An 18,469-nucleotide genomic window follows, 5' to 3' on the forward strand; every position below is an offset into this window, starting at 1 on the left:
GGGGGCCGGACTGCGCCTGCGCGGACGGGAGCCGGGAGGGAACATGGCGACGTGCGCGGAGATTTTGCGGAGCGAGTTTCCCGACATCGACGGCCAGGTCTTCGACTACGTGACCGGTGAGGACCGGACCCCCCCAAGCCGCCCTGGCTGAAGACGCTTTACCCTCTGCCCGACACTGCGCTCACACCTGCTTTCTCACGGCGCTGCCTCTTCGTTAGCAGGATTATCATTAGGATTATTGTCATGACGGTGTCTGGGAGGCTCTCACTCTGTGCCAAGCGCTGTGCTCAGCCCTGCCTCTTTATTATTATTATTATCATTATTACTGTGGTATCTGGGAGGCCCTGACTCTGTGCCAAGCGCTGTGCTCAGCCCTGCCTCTTCATTATTATTATTATTATCATTATTACTGTGGTATCTGGGAGGCTCTCACTCTGTGCCAAGCGCTGTGCTCAGCCCTGCCTCTTCATTATTATTATTATCATTATTATTGTGGTATCTGGGACGCCCTGACTCTGTGCCAAGCGCTGTGCTCAGCCCTGCCTCTTTATTATTATTATTATCATTATTATTGTGGTATCTGGGAGGCTCTCACTCTGTGCCAAGCGCTGTGCTCAGCCCTGCCTCTTCATTATTATTATTATCATTATTATTATGGTATCTGGGACGCCCTGACTCTGTGCCAAGCGCTGTGCTCAGCCCTGCCTCTTTATTATTATTATTATCATTATTACTGTGGTATCTGGGAGGCCCTGACTCTGTGCCAAGCGCTGTGCTCAGCCCTGCCTCTTCATTATTATTATCATTATTATTATGGTATCTGGGACGCCCTGACTCTTTGCCAAGCGCTGTGCTCAGCGCTGCCTCTTCATTATTATTATTATTCTCATTATTGTGGTATCTGGGAGGCCCTGACTCTGTGCCAAGCGCTGTGCTCAGCGCTGCCTCTTCATTATTATTATTATTATTATTATTATTGTATCTGGGAGGCTCTCACTCTGTGCCAAGCGCTGTGCTCAGCGCTACCTCTTTATTATTATTATTATTATTATCATTATTGCTGTGGTATATGGGATGCCCTGACTCTGTGCCAAGCGCTGTGCTCAGCGCTTCCTCTTCATTATTATTATTATTATTGTATCTGGGAGGCTCTCACTCTGTGCCAAGCTCTGTGCTCAGCGCTGCCTCTTCATTATTATTATTGTTATCATTATTACTATGATATTTGGGACGCCCTGACTCTGTGCCAAGCGCTGTGCTAAGCGCTGCCTCTTCATTATTATTATTACTATGGTATTTGTGATGCCCTGACTCTGTGCCAAGCACTGTGCTAAGCGCTGCCTCTTTATTCTTACTAGTATCACTATGGCATTTGTGAAGTGCTGACTCTGTGCCAAGCGCTGTGCTCACGCCTGCTTTTTTACGGCACTGCCTCTTCATTATTATTATTATTATTATTATGGTATCTGGGACGTCCTTACTCTGTGCCAAGCGCTGTGCTCAGCCCTGCCTCTTTATTATTATTATCATTATTATTGTTATTATCATTATTATTATGGTATCTGGGACGCCCTGACTCTGTGCCAAGCGCTGTGCTCAGCGCTGCCTCTTTATTCTTACTAGTATCACTATGGTATTTGTGAAGTGCTTACTCTGTGCCAAGCACTGTGCTCAGCGCTGCCTCTTAATCTTTCTTCTTATTATTACTATGGTATCTGTTAGGCTCTTACTCTGTGCCAGGCACTGTGCTCAGTGCTGCGTTTTCTCGGCGCTGCCTTTTAATTATTATTATGGTATCTGTTATGTTCTTACTCTGTGCCAAGCACTTTTCTCAGCACTGTCTCTTAATTGTTATTATTATGGTATTTGTTAGGCTCTTACTCTGTGCCAAGCACTGTTCTCAGTGCTGCATTTTCTCAGCGCTGCCTCTTTGTTAGTAGTATTATTATTATTATTATTATTATAGTTGTTACACTCTTACTATGTGCTAAGCACTGGGGTAGATAGAGGGTAATCAGATTGTCCCCCCTGGGGCTCTCAGTTTTTAATCCCCATTTTTACAGATGAGGGAACTGAGGCCCAGAGACGTCAAGTGACTTGACCAAGTTCACACAGCTGACAAGGGCCGGAGCCGGGATTAGAACTCACTAATCCCGAGCACTGTACTGAGCGCTACGGCCACGGCCCAGGCACGTTCCCTCCCCGCAGCGACCTTACAGGCTACAGGAAGCAGCGCGGCTCAGTGGAAGGAGCCCGGGCTGGGGAGTCAGAGGTCATGGGTTCTAATCCCGCCTCGGCCACCTGTCAGCTGTGTGTGACTTCAGGCAAGTCGCTTAACTTGGCGCCTCAGTTACCTCATCTGGAAAATGGGGATGAAGCCCTTGTGCCCCACGTGGGACAACCTGATCGCTTTGTATCTCCCCCGGCGCGCGGAACGGTGCTCGGCACTTAGCGCTTAAATACCACCGTCCTCATTTTAGGCGTCCTGCACAGCGGCAGCGCGGATTTCGAGTCTGTGGACGACCTGGTGGACGCCGTCGGGGAGCTGCTGCGGGAGGTGTCCGGGGACAGCAAGGATGACGCGGGCATCCGAGCCGTTTGCCAGCGCATGTACAACACCCTGCGCTTGTGAGTCCTCGGGGGAGGCAGGCCCGTGTCGGGAGGGCCCGCGGACCCCCGCCCTCAGCATCGGCGGCATCATCATGGTGTCTGCTGAGCGCTTCCTAGGCCTCAGGCCCTGTTCTGAGCGCTGGGGGAGCCACAAGGTCATCAGGTGGTCCCACCTGGGGCTCTCAGTCTTCATTCCTTCGTTCGGTCGTATTTATCGAGCGCTTACTGTGGGCGGGGCGCTCGACTAAGCGCTTGGAATGTCTAATTGGGCGACGTTCATTCACTCGGTCGTATTTATCGAGCGCTTACTCTGCGCAGAGCACTGGACTAAGCGCCTGGAACGTCCGGTTCGGCCACATTCATTGAGTCGTATTTATCGAGCGCTTACTATGTGCAGAGCACTGGATTAAGCGCTTGGAAAGTCCAGTTTGGCAACATTCATTCATTCACTCATTCAGTAGTATTCATTGAGCACTTACTGTGTGAAGAGCACTGTGCTAAGCACTTGGAATGGACAGTTCAGCAACAGATGGGGGGACAATCCCGGCCCAAATGACGGGCTCACGGTCTAGAAGGGGGAGACAAACAGTAAAGCGAAACAAAACAGAACAAAACAAGGCGTCTGGTGTCAATATCATCGAGATAAAGGGCTCAGTGGAAAGAGCCCGGGCTTGGGAGTCAGAGGTCACGGGTTCTAATCCCGGCTCCGCTGCTTGTCAGCTGTGGGACTTGGGGCAAGTCACTTGGCTTCTCCGGGCCTCGGTTGACCCATCTGTAAAATTGTTCTGTCGTCTGTCTCCCCCGTTTAGACCGCGAGCCCGTCACTGGGCAGGGATTGTCTCTCTCTGTTGCCGAATTGTCCATTCCAAGCGCTTAGTCCAGTGCTCTGCACAGAGTAAGCGCTCAATAAATACAATCGAATGAATGAATAAAATGGGGATTAAGACTGTGAGCCCCACGTGGCACAACCTGATCACCTTGTATCCCCCCCAGCGCTTAGAACAGTGCTTCACACACAGTAAGCGCTTAACAGATGCCGTCATCGTCATGCATCCCCATTTTCCAGATGAGACAGCCGAAGCACAGAGAAGTGAAGTGACTGGCCCAAAGTCCCACACTGACAAGCGGCAGAGCCGGGATTAGAACCCATGACCTCAGACTCCCAAGCCCGGGCTCTTGCCACTGAGCCACGCTGCTTTTCTCATTTGAGCGCCCGTGGGGCCTCAGGGGAGGGAGAACTCTGGAGAACTCTGTCTACGAGCATTTACGATGTGTAGAGCACTGTACTGAGCACCTGTGAGACCTCCGGGGAGGGAGAACGCCATCAGGGAGTCGTAATTCAGGAGCGTTCATTCATTCATTCAGTAGTATCTATTGAGCACTTACTGTGTGCAGAGCACTGTACTAAGCGCTTGGAATGGACAATTGGGCAACAGATAGAGACAATCCCTGCCCAGTGTCGGGCTCACGGTCTAATCGGGGGGAGACGGACGGACAGTTCATTGTGTGTGCAGAGCATTGTGCTAACTGCCTGTGAGGCCTCGGGCATGGCTTAGTGGAAAGACCCCAGGCTCGGGAGTCAAGAGGGTGTGGGTTCTAATCCCGGCCCCGCCACTTTTCAGCTGTGTGACTGTGGGCAAGTCGCTTCGCCGTGCCTCAGTTCCCTCCTCTGTAAAATGGGGGTGAAGACTGTGAGCCCCATGGAGGACAACCTAATGACCCCAGTGCTTAGAATTGTGCTTGGCACATTGTAGAGCGCTTAACAGATACCGTCGTCATCGTTATCCGTTGTATTTCGTGAGCACTAACGGTGAGTGCAGAGCACTGTACTAAGCGCCTGTGAGGCCTCAGGAGAAGGAGAACTCCATCAGGCAGGCAGTCGTATCTAGCGAGCGCTTACTGCGTGTGCAGAGCTCTGTACTAAGCGCCTGTGGGGCCTCGGAGGAGGGAGAACTCTGTCAGGCTGTCGTATTTAGTGAGCGCTTGGGAGAGTACAATATAACAAACACATTCAGGCATTCAGTTCAGAGTGGGAGAAGCAGCGTGGCGCAATCGATGGCCCCGAGTGAGTGCTTACTAGGTGCAGAGCACTGTGCTCAGCGCTTGGGAGCGTACAGTGCAACAGAATAATTATGTAGTAATAATGTTGGTATTTGTTAAGCGCTTACTATGTGCAGAGCACTGTTCTGAGTGCTGGGATAGGTACAGGGTAGTCAGGTTGTCCCACGTGAGGCTCACGGTCTTCGTCCCCATTTGACAGATGAGGTCACCGAGGCCCAGAGAAGTGAAGCGACTTGCCCGCAGTCACCCAGCCGTCAAGCGGCAGAGCCAGGATTCGAACCCCTGACCTCTGACTCCCAAGCCCGGGCTCTCTCCACTGAGCCCCGCTGCTTCTCTAATTAGCAGACCCGTTCCCGGCCCATAAAGAGTTTACGGTCCAGAGAGGCGGAAGGGACGGGGGTTCTAATCCGGCCCCCGCCGCTCGTCTGCCGTGTGACCTGGGGCGAGTCACTTAACTTCTCAGGGCCTTAGTTCCCTCACCTCTAAAGCGGGGATGGAGACCGTGAGCCTCCGTGGGACCGGACCTCCGTCCAAACCGAGTGGCTTGTATCGACCCCATCGGTAGAACGGGGCCTGGGGCGTAGTAAGCGCTTAGCGGATACCGCGAGTATTGCTAGGGAACCCGAGGCCCCGAAGCCGGACGTCCATCCCGGGCACCCCGGAAGGGCGGGTTGCACGAGGGCCTGGGATCGGCGGCTCGGGCGGATGGTCATTCATTCAGTGGTATTTATTGAGCGCTTACTATGTGCAGAGCACTGGACTGAGCGCTTGGAATGGACAGTTCGGCAGCAGGGGGAGACAGTCCCCGCCCGATGACGGGCTCACGGTCTAGTCGGGGGAGGCGGACGGCAGAGCAAAACAGAGCGAAACGAAAACAAGACAACGTCGTCACGATAAATAGAATCAAGGAGATATACGGCTCGTTAACAGAATAAATAGGGTAATAAATAATATATAAGAATATATATATAATATATACAGTATTATGTATTATATATATATAGCATATAAGAAGCAACGTGGCTCAGTGGAAAGAGTCCGGGCTTGGGAGTCAGAGGTCATGAGTTCGAATGCCGCCTCTGCCGCTCGTCAGCTGGGTGACTGTGGGCAAGTCGCTTCACTTCTCTGTGCCTCAGTTACCTCGTCCGTAAAATGGGGATGAACTGTGAGCCTCACGTGGGACCGCCTGATCCCCCTGTATCTACCCCAGCGCTTAGAACAGTGCTCGGCACATAGGAAGCGCTTAACGAATACCAACATTATTATCACGTACACATGAGCACAGTGCGGCGGGGAAGGGAGGGGGGAGGAGCAGAGGGAAAGGGAGCTCAGCGGAGGGGAAGGGGGATGGGGGGAGCTCAGTCTGGGAAGGCCTCTCGGAGGAGGTGGGCTCTCAGTGGGTCCCCGGACTGTCCGCAGGGCCGAGCCGCAGACCCAGGGCTACAGCCAGGTGCTCCTGGACGCCCCCATCCAGCTGTCCAAGATCACCGACGCCTATGGTGAGTGGGCGCCGGCGGCGGGGGGCCAGGCTGGGCGCGGGGAGCGACGGGGCGGCCCGTCCTCCCGGCGGAGGGTGGCAGCGACCGGCCTCTCGTTGCTCGTAGATTGCGGCTCCGAGCCCCCAGGGCTGCCGAAGAGAGACCAGTCCTCGGTAAGGGAAGGAATGGGGGGGGGGGGGGGACGGCTGGGCCGTGGGTGGGATCGGGCGGGGGGCCGGCCGTGGCCGGGCAGGGCGGGTCACTCGCCGCGGGCTCCTCGGCCGCAGACGGTGAACGCCAAAAAGCTGGAGAAGGCAGAGGCGCGGCTCAGAGCGAAGCAGGAGAAGCGGACGGAGAAGGACACCCTCAAGACCGGGGGCCCCGTGTGAGTTACGGGAGGTGGCGGGGCCGGGGGATCGGGGCAGGGCGAGGGACCCAGGGAGGCCTGAGTGGGCGGGCGCCGGCCTCCTCGGCCTCCCCTCTACGGGGCTGTAGTCGCGGGGTGGGATAAAAGCAGCGTGGGAGACCCAGAGAGGACCGGGTGTGCGCCGGCCTCCCCGTCCTCCCCTCTACAGGACTCTAGCGGGGTGAGGGAGAAGCAGAGAAGCGGCGTGGCTCAGTGGCAAGGGCCCGGGCTTGGGGGTCGGAGGTCGTGGGTTCTGATCCCGGCTCCGCCACTAGTCAGCTGGGGGACTTTGGGCCACTTCACTTCTCTGGGCCTCAGTTACCTTATCTTGAAAATGGGGGTGAAGCCCGTGAGCCCCACGTGGGACAACCTGATTACCTTAAATCTACCCCAGCGCTTAGAACAGTACTTGGCACGTAGTAAGCGCTTAACGAATATAATCATCGGGATTATTACCGTTATCATCACAAGAGCAACGTCAAGGACCCAGGGAGGATCGGTGGGCGTGCTCCGGCCTCCTGGTCCTCCCCGCCACAGGGCTCTCGGGGGGCGCCGGGGGAGGTAAAAGCAGGGTGGGAGACCCGGGGATGGCTGACGGACGCCCTCCGGTCCTCCCCCACTACAACAGGGCTCTAGAGGAGGCGTCGGCCAGCCAGGCGGGCAGCAGGAAGGAAAGTCGCCTGGAGTCGTCGGGCAAGAATAAATCCTACGACGTCCGGATCGAGAACTTCGACGTGTCCTTTGGGGAGCGGTGAGTGAGCCGAGGGGCCGAGGGGCAGGGGAGACCTCGGTGAGGGCGGGCGGACTCCGTACCGGGCTCGGGGGCCGTCGGCCGCGCCCCCGACCTCCCGCCGCCCCTTCTCCCCCCCCACAGGGTGCTGTTGACGGGGGCCGACGTGAACCTGGCTTGGGGCCGGCGGTACGGGCTGGTGGGGCGGAACGGGCTGGGGAAGACCACGCTGCTGAAGATGCTGGCGACCCGGAGCCTGCGGGTCCCGGCCCACATCTCGCTGCTGCACGTGGAGCAGGAGGTGGCGGGGGACGAGACGCCCGCTCTGCAGAGCGTGCTGGAGAGCGACACCCTCCGGGAGGGGCTCCTGAGCCAGGAGCGCCGGCTCAGCGCCCGGATCGCCACCGGCCGGTGAGACCATCCCGCCCTCGGCCCTCGTTCGTTCGATCGTACTGGTCGAGGGTTTACTGTGGGCAGAGCACCGCAGGAAGCGCTTGGGAGAGCACAACGCAGCTGAGGCAGCTCGGCGTGGCGGATAGAGCCCGGGCCCGGGAGGCGGAAGGTCACGGGTTCTAATCCCGGCCCCAGCCCCCTTGTCTGCTGTGTGACCTCAGGCAGGTCACTTCACTCCGCTAGGCCTCAGTGACTTCATCTGTAAAATGAGGATTGAGACTGTGAACCCCACGTGGGATGGGAACGGTTTCCAACCGATCTGCTTATATCCACCCCGGCGCTCAGTACAGCTCCTGACGCGTAGAAAGCGCTTAACAGACACCACGGTTACCATTAACAATAAAGAGACGCATTCCCTGCCGAAAACGGGCTTAGAGTCAAGAGGGGCCAGACGTCACCTCCCAATAGCCTGTCTCCGACGGCCCTCGCAGGCCAACCTAGACCGGTGTGGGTCGATGAGGTAGAGCTTCTCATAAGCCGGAAATCCGGCGTCCGGCTCAGCCGCGACCGGTGTGCGACGGGATCAAAGCAGACGTGAGCTCTGGCCTGACCACGGGGCCGAGGCTCACTTCCGGGGGGCGTCCGCCGGGGCCGGACAGTTGTCCGGAGCGCGGCTGGGAACCGTAGGCCCCATCTGCCCCCCCCACGTGGATGCCCGAGTCTCTCAAAATGCAGCTCAGGCTCACCTTCGACCCGAGAGCACCCCCAGCCTAAAATTTCTCTGACAGCAGGACCATCCGGGCTCAGCCCACCCTGGCTGGTTTGACTCTCCCGAGTCAAATCACTCAGTAAATAGGATCGATTGAATGAATGAACTTAATACCAGCCCAATTTAAACCATTAGAAGGCCATTAAGGGCCCATTCAACTCGAAGGTGCAAACCCGAACACTGGCCCCGTCCCACGTGAGGCTCACAGTCTCGATCCCCGTTTTATAGATGGGGAAGCCGAAGCGTAGTGAGGTGACTTGCCCAAGGTCACACAGCGGACAAGTGGCGGAGCTGGGTCTCGAACCCAGGTCCTCGGGCTCCCAGGCAGATACTCGATCCGCTGGGCCACGGTGCTCCTCTACTGAACACGCACCGTCCCCAAGACCTCTCCTGGAGCTTCTTTTTAACAAGCCGGCGAGGCCGCCACACGCATCCCGTCTACGACCCGCTCCGCCTCCCGCTGAGAGAGTCCGCCTGGAGGGGCGGGGCTGCTGCCCACGGGGCACCACCATCCCAACCAAATGGGGTTGGACCCATTCCCTGTCCCGCGTGGGGCTCGGTCTCATTCCCCGTTTTCCAGATGGGGTAACCGAGGCCGAGAGAATAATAATAATGTTGGTATCTGTTAAGCGCTTACTCTGTGCCGAGCACTGTTCTAAGCGCTGGGGGAGATACAGGGTCATCAGGTTGTCCCACGTGAGGCTCACGGTCTTAATCCCCATTTTACAGATGAGGTAACTGAGGGCCAGAGAAGTGAAGTGACTTGCCTAAGGTCACACAGCTGACAAGGGGCGGAGTCGGGATCATTCATTCATTCAATAGTATTTATTGAGCGCTTACTACGTGCAGAGCACCGTACTAAACGCTTGGAATGTACAAATCGGTAACAGATAGAGACGGTCCCCGCCCTTTGACGGGCTTACGGTCTAATCGGAGGAGACGGACAAAAACAATAGCAATAAATAGAATCAAGGGGATGAACATCTCATTAAAGCAATAGCAAATAAATAGAAGCAAGGGAATGTACATCTCATTAGCAAAATAAATAGGGTGATGAAAATATATACAGTTGAGCGGACGAGTACGGTGCCGAGGGGAGGGGACGGGAGAGGGGGAGGAGCGGAGGGGAAGGGGGGAGAAGAGGGTTTAGCTGCGGAGAGGTGAAGGAGGGGGTAGAGGGAGCAGAGGGAAAAGGGGAGCTCAGTCTGGGAAGGCCTCTCGGAGGAGGTGAGCTTTAAGTAGGGTTTTGAAGAGGGGAAGAGAATCAGTTTGGCGGAGGTGAGGAGGGAGGGCGTTCCGGGACCGCGGGAGGACGCGGCCCGGGGGTCGACGGCGGGACGGGCGAGACCGAGGGACGGCGAGGGGGCGGGCGGCGGAGGAGCGGAGCGTGCGGGGTGGGCGGTGGAAAGAGAGGAGGGAGGAGAGGTAGGAAGGGGCAAGGTGACGTAGAACCTCGAAGCCTAGAGTGAGGAGTTTTTGTTTGGAGCGGAGGTCGACAGGCAACATTGGAGGTTTTTAAGAAGGGGAGTGACAGGCCCAGAGCGTTTCTGCAGGAAGATGAGCCGGGCAGCGGAGTGAAGAACAGACCGGAGCGGGGCGAGAGAGGAGGAAGGGAGATCAGAGAGAAGGCTGACACAGTAGTCTAGCCGGGATATTACGGGAGCCCGGAGCAGTAAGGTAGCCGTTCGGGTGGAGGGGAAAGGGCAGATCTTGGCGATATTGTAAAGGTGAGACCGGCAGGTCTCGGTGACGGATCGGATGTGTGGGGTGAACGAGAGAGCCGAGTCAAAGATGACACCGAGGTCGCGGGCCTGTGAGACGGGAAGGATGGTGTACCGTCCACGGTGACAGGGAAGTCAGGAAGAGAACAGGGCTTGGGAGGGAAGATGAGGGGCTCAATTTTGGTCATGTTGAGTTTCAGGTGGCGGGCGGACAGCCAGGTAGAGACGCCTTGGAGGCAGGAGGAAATATGAGCCTGAAGGGAGGGGGAGAGGACGGGGCGGAGATGTAGATCTGTCTGTCATCTGCATAGAGATGAGAGTCGAAGCCGTGAGAGCGGATGAGTTCACCGAGGGAGTGAGTGTATATGGAGAACGGAAGAGGGCCGAGAACTGACCCTTGAGAAACCTCAACAGTTAGAGGATGGGAGGGGGAGGAGGAGCCCGCGAAGGAGACCGAGAACGACCGGCCAGAGAGGTGAGAGGAGAACCGGGAGAGGACGGAGTCCGTGAAGCCGAGGTGAGATAAGGTGTGGAGGGGGAGGGGATGGTCGACGGTGTCGAAGGCAGCTGAGAGGTCGAGGAGGATCAGGATAGAGTAGGAGCCGTCGGATCTGGCGAGAGGAGGCCGTGGGTGACCTTAGAGAGAGCAGTCTCGGTAGAGCGGAGGGGACGGAAGCCAGATCGGAGGGGGTCCGGGAGAGAATGGGCGTTAAGGAATTCTAGGCAGTGAGTGTAGACGACCCCTTCTAGGAGATTAGAACACACGACCTCTGACTCCCGAGACCGGGCCCTTTCCACTGAGCCTCGCCGCTGCTTCTTGCCCCCCTTCCGTTCGGGGGCCCCGGGGCCGAAGCCCCGTGCCACTGCCGCTGAGCAGCTTCTCCTTATCCCTAGAGCGGAGGCCCAGGAGGCCGCCCGGCTGGCCGAGATCTATACCAAGCTCGAGGAGATCGAAGCGGACAAAGCGCCCGCCAGGTACGGGGCCGTCCCTCCCCCCCCCCGCGGCCGCCCGCCGGTCCTTCTGCCCGGGCCCCCCTTCCCCACCACATCCCTCCCCTCGTCCCGCAGGGCGTCCGTCATCCTCGCGGGCCTCGGATTCACCCCCAAGATGCAGCAGCAGCCCACCCGGTAAGCGCCCTCCGCGCCGCCCGGCTCTCGGGGTTGGACCCCGGTCCCCCCGGCGTCCCCCCGGCGTCCCCCCGGCGTCCCCCCGCCACTCTCTAACCGCGGATCCTCTCCTCTCCAGAGAGTTTTCCGGCGGCTGGAGGATGCGGCTGGCCCTGGCCCGAGCCCTCTTCGCCAGGTGAGTGGGGGCCGGGGGCAGCGGCCTGACGGGAAAGCCGGGGAGCCTCGCGGGACACCCGGCCGCCCCTTAGGCTCTAGACCGTCGACTCCTCGTGGGCCACGATGGTGTCACCCGACCCTGTCGTTCCGTATTCTCCCGAATGGGTAGTACAGCGCTCCGCACACGGTAAGCGCTCAGTAAATACCATCGATCGACTGATTCCGCTCCTCTCTTCTTCAGGCCAGATCTGCTACTACTGGATGGTGAGTCCGGGGTGGGGCGCTACGGCTGGGGAGCCGGAGAGGTCTGCCCCGACCGACGCTCTCTCGGCTGTGACTCCCGGGCGGGGGGGCGGTGGGGGTCCCCAGTCTTCACCCCCGTCCCCCTCCTGTCCCCTCAGAACCCACCAACATGCTGGACGTGAGAGCGATCCTGTGGCTGGAGAACTACCTGCAGGTGGGTGGGGCCGTGGTGATGGCGTTCGTTAAGCGCTCACTGTGTGTCGAGCACTGTTCCGAGCGCCGGGGTAGACACGAGCTAATCAGGTTGGGCACAGTCCCTGTCCCACGTGGGACGCACAGTCTTAATCCCCGTTTTACAGATGAGGTAACTGAGGCCCAGAGAAGTGAAGTGACTTGCCCAAGATCACAGAGCAGACAAGTGGCGGAGCCAGGATTAGAACCCAGGTCCTTCTGACTCCCAGGCCCGTGCTCTATCCACTAGGCCACGCTGCTGAGAATGGCAGCGTCGGGGGGCCAGAGGAGGGATCTGGGGGGGGGGGGGGGGGGGCGAGGGGGGCGGGGCGGTCTGCCGTCGACGTCCCGGGGACTGGACTGCCTACCCTCCCGATGCCTTCCGCGTCCCCGACCGTGTCCCGTCCCCCCCCCCCCCCGTGCGGCCCCCTAGACGTGGCCGTCGACCATCCTGATGGTCTCCCACGACCGGAACTTCCTGAACGCCGTGGCCACGGACATCATCCACCTGCACAGCCAGCGGCTGGACGGCTACCGCGGCGACTTCGAAACCTTCATCAAGAGCAAGCAGGAGCGGCTGCGCAGCCAGCAGCGCGAGTACGAGGCCCAGCAGCAGTACCGGCAACACATCCAGGTGGGCCGGGGCCGGGCGGCGGGGGACGGCGGGTCGGAGGCCGGGGGCCCCGCTGACCCGCGCTCTCCTCCGTCCCAAGGTGTTCATCGACAGGTTTCGCTACAACGCCAACCGGGCCTCCCAAGTGCAAAGTAAACTCAAACTGTTGGAGAAGCTGTGAGTATCGGGGACCGCCCCCAGCCGCCGCCGCCACCCCCCGGTCCCCTCATCTTCCCATCCTCCCTCCGTCCCGTCCGACTCGAGGCAGTTCCCCCCCGAGCCTCGGCGCCGTCGTCAAGATCCCCCTCCGCCCCCGACGGTCTTCAATTTCACCCGCCCCATCTCTCCGCCTCAGGCCGGAGCTGAAACCCGTGGACAAGGAGTTGGAGGTGGTTTTGAAGTGAGTAGGGCACGGAGGGCGGGAGCGTGGGGCCGGAGCGGCCGAGGCCCCGGGAAGCGGACCCGCCCCGGCCGTGTTCACCCCCGCCCCTCCGCAGGTTCCCGGACGGCTTCGAAAAGTTCTCCCCGCCCGTGCTACAGCTGGATGAGGTGGATTTCTACTACGAGCCCGACCGGCTCATCTTCCGCCGCCTGTCCGTCTCCGCCGATCTCGAGTCCCGCATCTGCGTGGTATGGCCGCCCCCGCCTCCTCGTCCCCCTCCTCCTCCTGCCCCGACACGGTGACGGGTGCTGGGCGGCGTTCGGACCCGTCAGGCCGCTCTGGTGGGGGAGACGGGGTTCGGCCGGTGCCGGCGGGGAGGCTGCGTCGGGCTCCTGGGGACACGGCTGCAACCTTGGCCCGCTGTGGGAGCCCGGGAGCTCAGTACACTGTACTGCACGGAGTGAACACCGATGAGGCTGGCACCCCTTGTCTTGGCAGAGCTCCGGGGGGCAAACCGAAGGCACCTCAGATTCCTGGGGTGCGGGAGAGGGACCCCTGGTTAGTAGCGGTGGGGTCCTCGCTCAGTGGATGGAGCCTGGGCGTCAGGAGGACTGGGCTCTGCCATTTGCCTGCCCCGAGACCCTGGGCAAGTCGCGTCTCTTCCGTGTGCCTCAGTTCCCTCACCCATAGAAAAGGGGATTAAGACTGGGAGCCCCATGTGGGACCCGGACCGTATCCGACCTGATTAGCTTGTGTGTACCTCGAGCGATCGGCTGGCTCGTAGTAAGCTCTTGACAGATAGCCATAAAAGAGATTTAAAAGATCCACTCGCCGCGTCCAACCCGATTCGTTTGTGTCCACCCCAGCGATTGATACAGTGCTTGCTACAGAGAAAGGGCTTAACGAATACCATAATTGTTATTAATTTCCTGCAGGTTGGGGAGAACGGATCCGGAAAATCTACCATGCTAAAGCTGCTAATGGGAGACCTGACACCTGTTCAGGGGATCAGGCATGCGCACAGGTAAACCATTTCTCTCTCTCTCTATCTTCCTCTCTCTCTCATACACACGCCCACACGCCACCATCACCCCGTCTCCACCCCCTCCTCCCGTGCCCACCTTTCAGTTTGAGTGCAGGGGGCCGACCTGGGGGCTGGGAAGAAGGAAGAGATAGTGTGGGGCAAGAGAAGAGAAAGGAGGAGAGCAGGGAGGAAGGGAGAGAGAGTCGGTGCCTCTCCTCTTCCGGGCACCCCCGGCCCAAAGGCAGCCCGTTCTCGCCCCCGACTCCAAGTGGCCGGGGGAGGGGGCCGGGTGCCCTCCGGGGAGCGGGTCAGAGGGCGACGGGGCACGGGCCTTTTGCCTGGGGTAGCACGAGAGTGACCGCCGTCACCGTGGAAGCCGTCTAGGGCTTGCGGCGTTGCGAGCCGGATCCCCGGGCCACCCGGCCAAGGGGCGGGGTGGGCAGACGGTCCCTCTCACGTCACCTCCGCTTAGCTCCTCTGGACCGAGCCTCTCCCGGCGCCCCCCTCGTCCCCCCGACCCTCTCACAGCGGCCCCGCCTTAGCCGGCTGCTACCGCTCGCCTCCGGGAGAGTGACGAATCGGTGGGTCCCTGGGCCAGGGGCTTCATCCTGCCTCCCGGCAGAGGCTAATGATAATAATTAATAACGATCGTGTTATCTGTTAAGCGCTTACTGGGTACCAGCCACTCGTAAGCGCCGGGGTGGGTACAAGCAAATTGAGTCGGACCCAGTCCCCGTCCCACGCGGGGCTCCCGGTCTCGTTCCCCGTTTTGCAGAAGTGGTAACTGAGTTACAGAGAAGCGAAGCGACTCCCCCGAGGTCACGCGGCAGACGGGGGCGGAGCCGGGATCAGAACCCGTGACCTCCTGACTCCCGGGCCCGGAGTAGAACCACCCCGCGGAGGTCAACCCCGACCTCTTTCCGGCCCCAAGGGGCGGTCCGGAATCCTTCGAGGGCAAACCGGGTAACGTCCCGGGTTTCCCCCGGCCCCCCGCCCCGCCGGGCTCACCTCGCCCGTCTCGCTCCGTCCTTCAGGAACCTGAAGATCGGCTACTTCAGCCAGCACCACGTGGACCAGCTGGACCTGAACGTCAGCGCCGCGGAGCTCCTGGCTCGCAGGTTTCCCGGTGAGTGGCGGGGGGGCGGGGCGGGGGGCACCGAGCAGGAAGAGCCGCGCGGCGGGGGCTCCCACGGGGCTCCCACGGGACTCCCACTGTGCTTCCTGTTGCTTGTTGCCCCCGTCTGAAATAGGTGATGATGGAGTCTACCGCGGGGAGCGGCAAACGACCCAAACCACTGAGTAGCCCCCAGGTGGGAATGGTGCTCTTCCTAGGAGCAGGGCTCACCCTAGGGATTCGGTGGCCTTGGGCGAGCCGGCGTTCCCGTAGCCCCCGGCTCGGTCCCGCAGGACGGCCGCCCCGGGGCGACTTACAGCACGGCGGTCCCGGTCCTCGGGCCGTCCCTCCCCGGACCGAGGGCGGGGGTGGGGATCGGTCCCGGCCGTCCCGCCGCGCACCACTCCCAACCCGGGAACCCACCCCGAGTCCGGGGGCCGGGGCCCTCCGCCGTCAGGGGACACCCTCCGCCCCCCCCGCCGCCGGTGCTGGCGGACGGGCGGGGCGGGAGGAGAGGACGTGCCTCAGGGAGCCGCCTCTCGGACGAGGCGGACCCGGGCGACCGTCCGGTTGTCCTGTCCCGAAAGCAGCGCTCTCGGGGGCGGGGAGGGGACGTGTGAGGGAGCGGCCGGGATGTAACTAGGGCGGGGTGTGGCGCAGGGTGGCCGGAGGAGGAGTACCGCCACCAGTTGGGCCGCTATGGGATCTCGGGGGAACTGGCCGTGCGCCCCGTGGCCAGCCTCTCCGGAGGCCAGAAGAGCCGAGTTGCCTTTGCCCAGATGACCATGCCCTGGTAAGAGCCGAAACCCCGTCTCCAGAATCCTCCTCCATCCCTCTCTCCACCTCCACCCCCGACCCAACTGGGGGCCAGCGCGGCCTAGCGGATAGAGCCCGGGCCCGGGAGTCAGAAGGACCTGGGTCCTAATCCCGGCTCCGCCCCTTGTCTGCCGCGTGGCCGTGGGCAAGTCACCTCATTTCTCCGGGCCTCGGTTCCCTCCCCTGTAAAGTGGGGATCGGCACTGTCGGCCCCGGACGGGACAGGGACCGTGTCCGACCCGATTCGCTTGTATCCACCCCGGCGCTTAGTACGGTGCCTGGCACGTGGTAAGCGCTTAACAGATACCGCGGTGATTACTGACTCCCCAGTCTGCTCCCAGCTGGCTTCCGACAGCCGCCTGTGACGGGTGGTCCCCGGCCCCCGGTCCCGCGGCCGATTTTGGCCTTTCTCTTCCAGTCCCAACTTCTACATCTTGGACGAGCCCACCAACCATCTGGACATGGAGACCATTGAAGCGCTGGGCCGGGCTCTCAACAAGTTTCAGGTGAGGTCACCGTCCATTCCCCCCCCCCAGCTCCCACCTGCAAAAGATCCCCTGCTTATGAGAAGCGGCGTGGCCTAGTAGGTGGGGCCCGGGCCCGGGAGTCAGAAGGTCAGGGGTCCTCATCCCACCCCCATCACGTCTCTGCTGTGTGACCTTGGAGTGATCACTTCACTTCTCTGTGCCTCGGTTCCCTCATCTGCAGAATGGGGCTGGAGACTGTTTCTGCTTTGATTGGCTCGTATCCGTTCATTCGTTCGTATTGAGCGCTTCCTGCGTGCAGAGCACTGTACTAAGCGCCCAGAAGGGACAGTTGGGCAACGGAGAGAGACAGTCCCTGCGCGACGACGGGCTCACAGTCTAAAAGAGACTGGATCCACTCCAGCGCGTCGTACGGTGCCTGGCCCACGGGAAGCGCTTAACGGATACCCCGATCGTGATTACCGTTGTTATAGCCTCGTCCTCCTCACTTCCCCGTAGGGCGGCGTGATCCTGGTGTCGCACGACGAGCGCTTCATCCGGTTGGTGTGCCAGGAGCTGTGGGTGTGCGAGGGTGGGGGAGTCACCCGCGTCGAGGGCGGCTTCGACCAGTACCGGGACCTGCTGCAGGAGCAGTTCCGCCGGGAAGGCTTCCTCTAGGCGCCCCTCGGGCCTCGCCCCGGGCACAGACACTGGCTCCCTCGGGCCTCGGTCGGGTCCCGTCAGGCCGCGCCGGGTTCCCCTCGGGACCGGGGATGGCTTTATCCCTCGCTCTCCTCTCCCCTCAGCCGGGGCTTCCCTTTGCACATCCCGGGGAGCCCCGTCGGAGGGGCCCGTCTCCCTTCTCGGGGAGGCAGGGGAGGGTTCACTGGGCTCTCTGTGGCCAGTCTGTAAATAAACCTGCCCCGCACCTGCCTCGTCTGCCCTGCTCCCTGGGGTAGGAGCGTTGCCCGCTCTCTGGAGGGGACCCGGTCCTCCCTCGGGACCTGTGGCTCTCCGACCCCTCCTCTTCCCACTGCTCCCGGGCACGGCCGGGAAGCGGGGTCGCCGAGGACGAGGCGGGTGCGGCGGACGGTGGTGAGAGAAAGGGAACTGGTGTCCCAGCGGCCTGTGGTTTCACACGGGGGGAGGGCGGGAAGGCTGGGGCTGTCCCTCCCTTTCTTCCTTCCCTCCTTCCTTCCCCCCTCTTGGGTTCCCTCCCCCACAGAAACAAGGGAGCTAAAAGAGGCTCCCTGCGTAAGTGGATCCCTCGAGGAGTGACAGAATCACCCACTCGTTGGAACGGGCCCGGGCCGAGATCACTTGGGGATGGCGGCGGCGTCATCCTCCTCCCGTCGCCCAACCTTTTAGTCACTCCCTTGTCCTAGCGTCGTCAGAGTCGGCCGACTTCAAGAAGCCCTGGCGCACCCCTCCTCGTCGGGACGGGAGGCCGCATTTTGGCAGCCGCCTCAGCGAGCCTTCCAGGACGCGATTAGGCTCTGTCTCTTGGAGGCTCCCTACCCCTTCCCTTGAATATTTCACGACTTTTTGGCCCTGAAAGCTACCGACTCATGTCCCCGTTGGCCACTCCTCAGCTAAAGTGTCAGGCCTCTTCCCATCTCGCGTTCTCTGTGATCTCTGCCTCCTTAGAGCCTTCCCTCTCTCCAACCCATTCCTCCCCTACCCCAGATCCTGCCGCCGGGCCAGGCCGGGCTGGCTTTCTGGCTGTCGCCGCGCATCTCCCGCAGTTGCTTCGGTGGCGAGTCCCCGGCCCTCTCCGTCTAGTGGAGCCCCTGTTCTGCGGCCGCGGCGTCATCGGTATTTATCAAGTCGCTGTCGTGCCCGCGGCGCTGTACGAGGAAGTTGGGGACCGCAAGATAAAGGCAGATGACGCTGTCCCGGCCCTAGAAGTGCTTACTGCCTAATTCCTCCCTTTTCCCTTTGAGATTCCTCGTTTTGGGATCTAATTTGAGGGGCCTGAGGGAATCTCTCTTTCTTTTTTTCAATCTCCCACTTTACCCTCACTGTCAGGCACTGTATAAAGAGTCGGTTATATTCTCAGGCTAGTTGGATCTAGTTAAAATCGGAATCTCCAGCAAGCGGATCTGCCTTGCGTAGATCAGGGCTCCAAAC

At 60.3% G+C, this 18,469-nt stretch overlaps 1 protein-coding gene across 3 annotated transcripts; it reads left to right on the top strand.

Moving 5' to 3' along the window:
- On the top strand, positions 1 to 17,272 carry ABCF3 (ATP binding cassette subfamily F member 3). Of its 3 annotated transcripts, XM_029070001.1 has the most exons (21): positions 1 to 116; positions 2,481 to 2,628; positions 6,091 to 6,170; positions 6,276 to 6,322; positions 6,437 to 6,534; positions 7,184 to 7,306; positions 7,430 to 7,696; positions 11,063 to 11,143; positions 11,237 to 11,296; positions 11,415 to 11,471; positions 11,694 to 11,716; positions 11,854 to 11,909; positions 12,360 to 12,560; positions 12,640 to 12,716; positions 12,895 to 12,939; positions 13,037 to 13,169; positions 13,857 to 13,945; positions 14,980 to 15,071; positions 15,720 to 15,852; positions 16,294 to 16,381; positions 16,859 to 17,272. In XM_029070001.1, exons 1-21 carry the CDS (start codon positions 44 to 46, stop codon positions 17,015 to 17,017), a joined length of 2,130 nt encoding a protein of 709 aa, XP_028925834.1. In that variant the 5' UTR covers positions 1 to 43; the 3' UTR covers positions 17,018 to 17,272. The 3 variants fall into 3 exon arrangements, with proteins under 3 accessions (XP_028925834.1, XP_028925835.1, XP_028925836.1); XM_029070002.1 differs by lacking the exon at positions 15,720 to 15,852 and having other exon boundaries at positions 16,859 to 17,038; XM_029070003.1 differs by lacking the exons at positions 16,294 to 16,381; positions 16,859 to 17,272 and adding an exon at positions 15,196 to 15,255 and having other exon boundaries at positions 15,720 to 15,799.
- The last annotated feature ends 1,197 nt before the right edge of the window (positions 17,273 to 18,469 follow it).

This window comes from Ornithorhynchus anatinus, chromosome 1, assembly GCF_004115215.2.
Source record: "Ornithorhynchus anatinus isolate Pmale09 chromosome 1, mOrnAna1.pri.v4, whole genome shotgun sequence".
NCBI lineage: Eukaryota > Metazoa > Chordata > Mammalia > Monotremata > Ornithorhynchidae > Ornithorhynchus > Ornithorhynchus anatinus.

Coding starts and splice junctions, on each gene's coding strand:
- ABCF3 (XM_029070001.1), top strand. CDS start 44: ATGGCGACGTGCGCGGAGATTTTGCGGAGCGAGTTTCCCGACATCGAC. Junction 6,535..7,183: donor CTCAAGACCGGGGGCCCCGT/GTGAGTTACGGG, acceptor CCACTACAACAG/GGCTCTAGAGGAGGCGTCGG. Junction 12,561..12,639: donor AGTACCGGCAACACATCCAG/GTGGGCCGGGGC, acceptor CTCCGTCCCAAG/GTGTTCATCGACAGGTTTCG.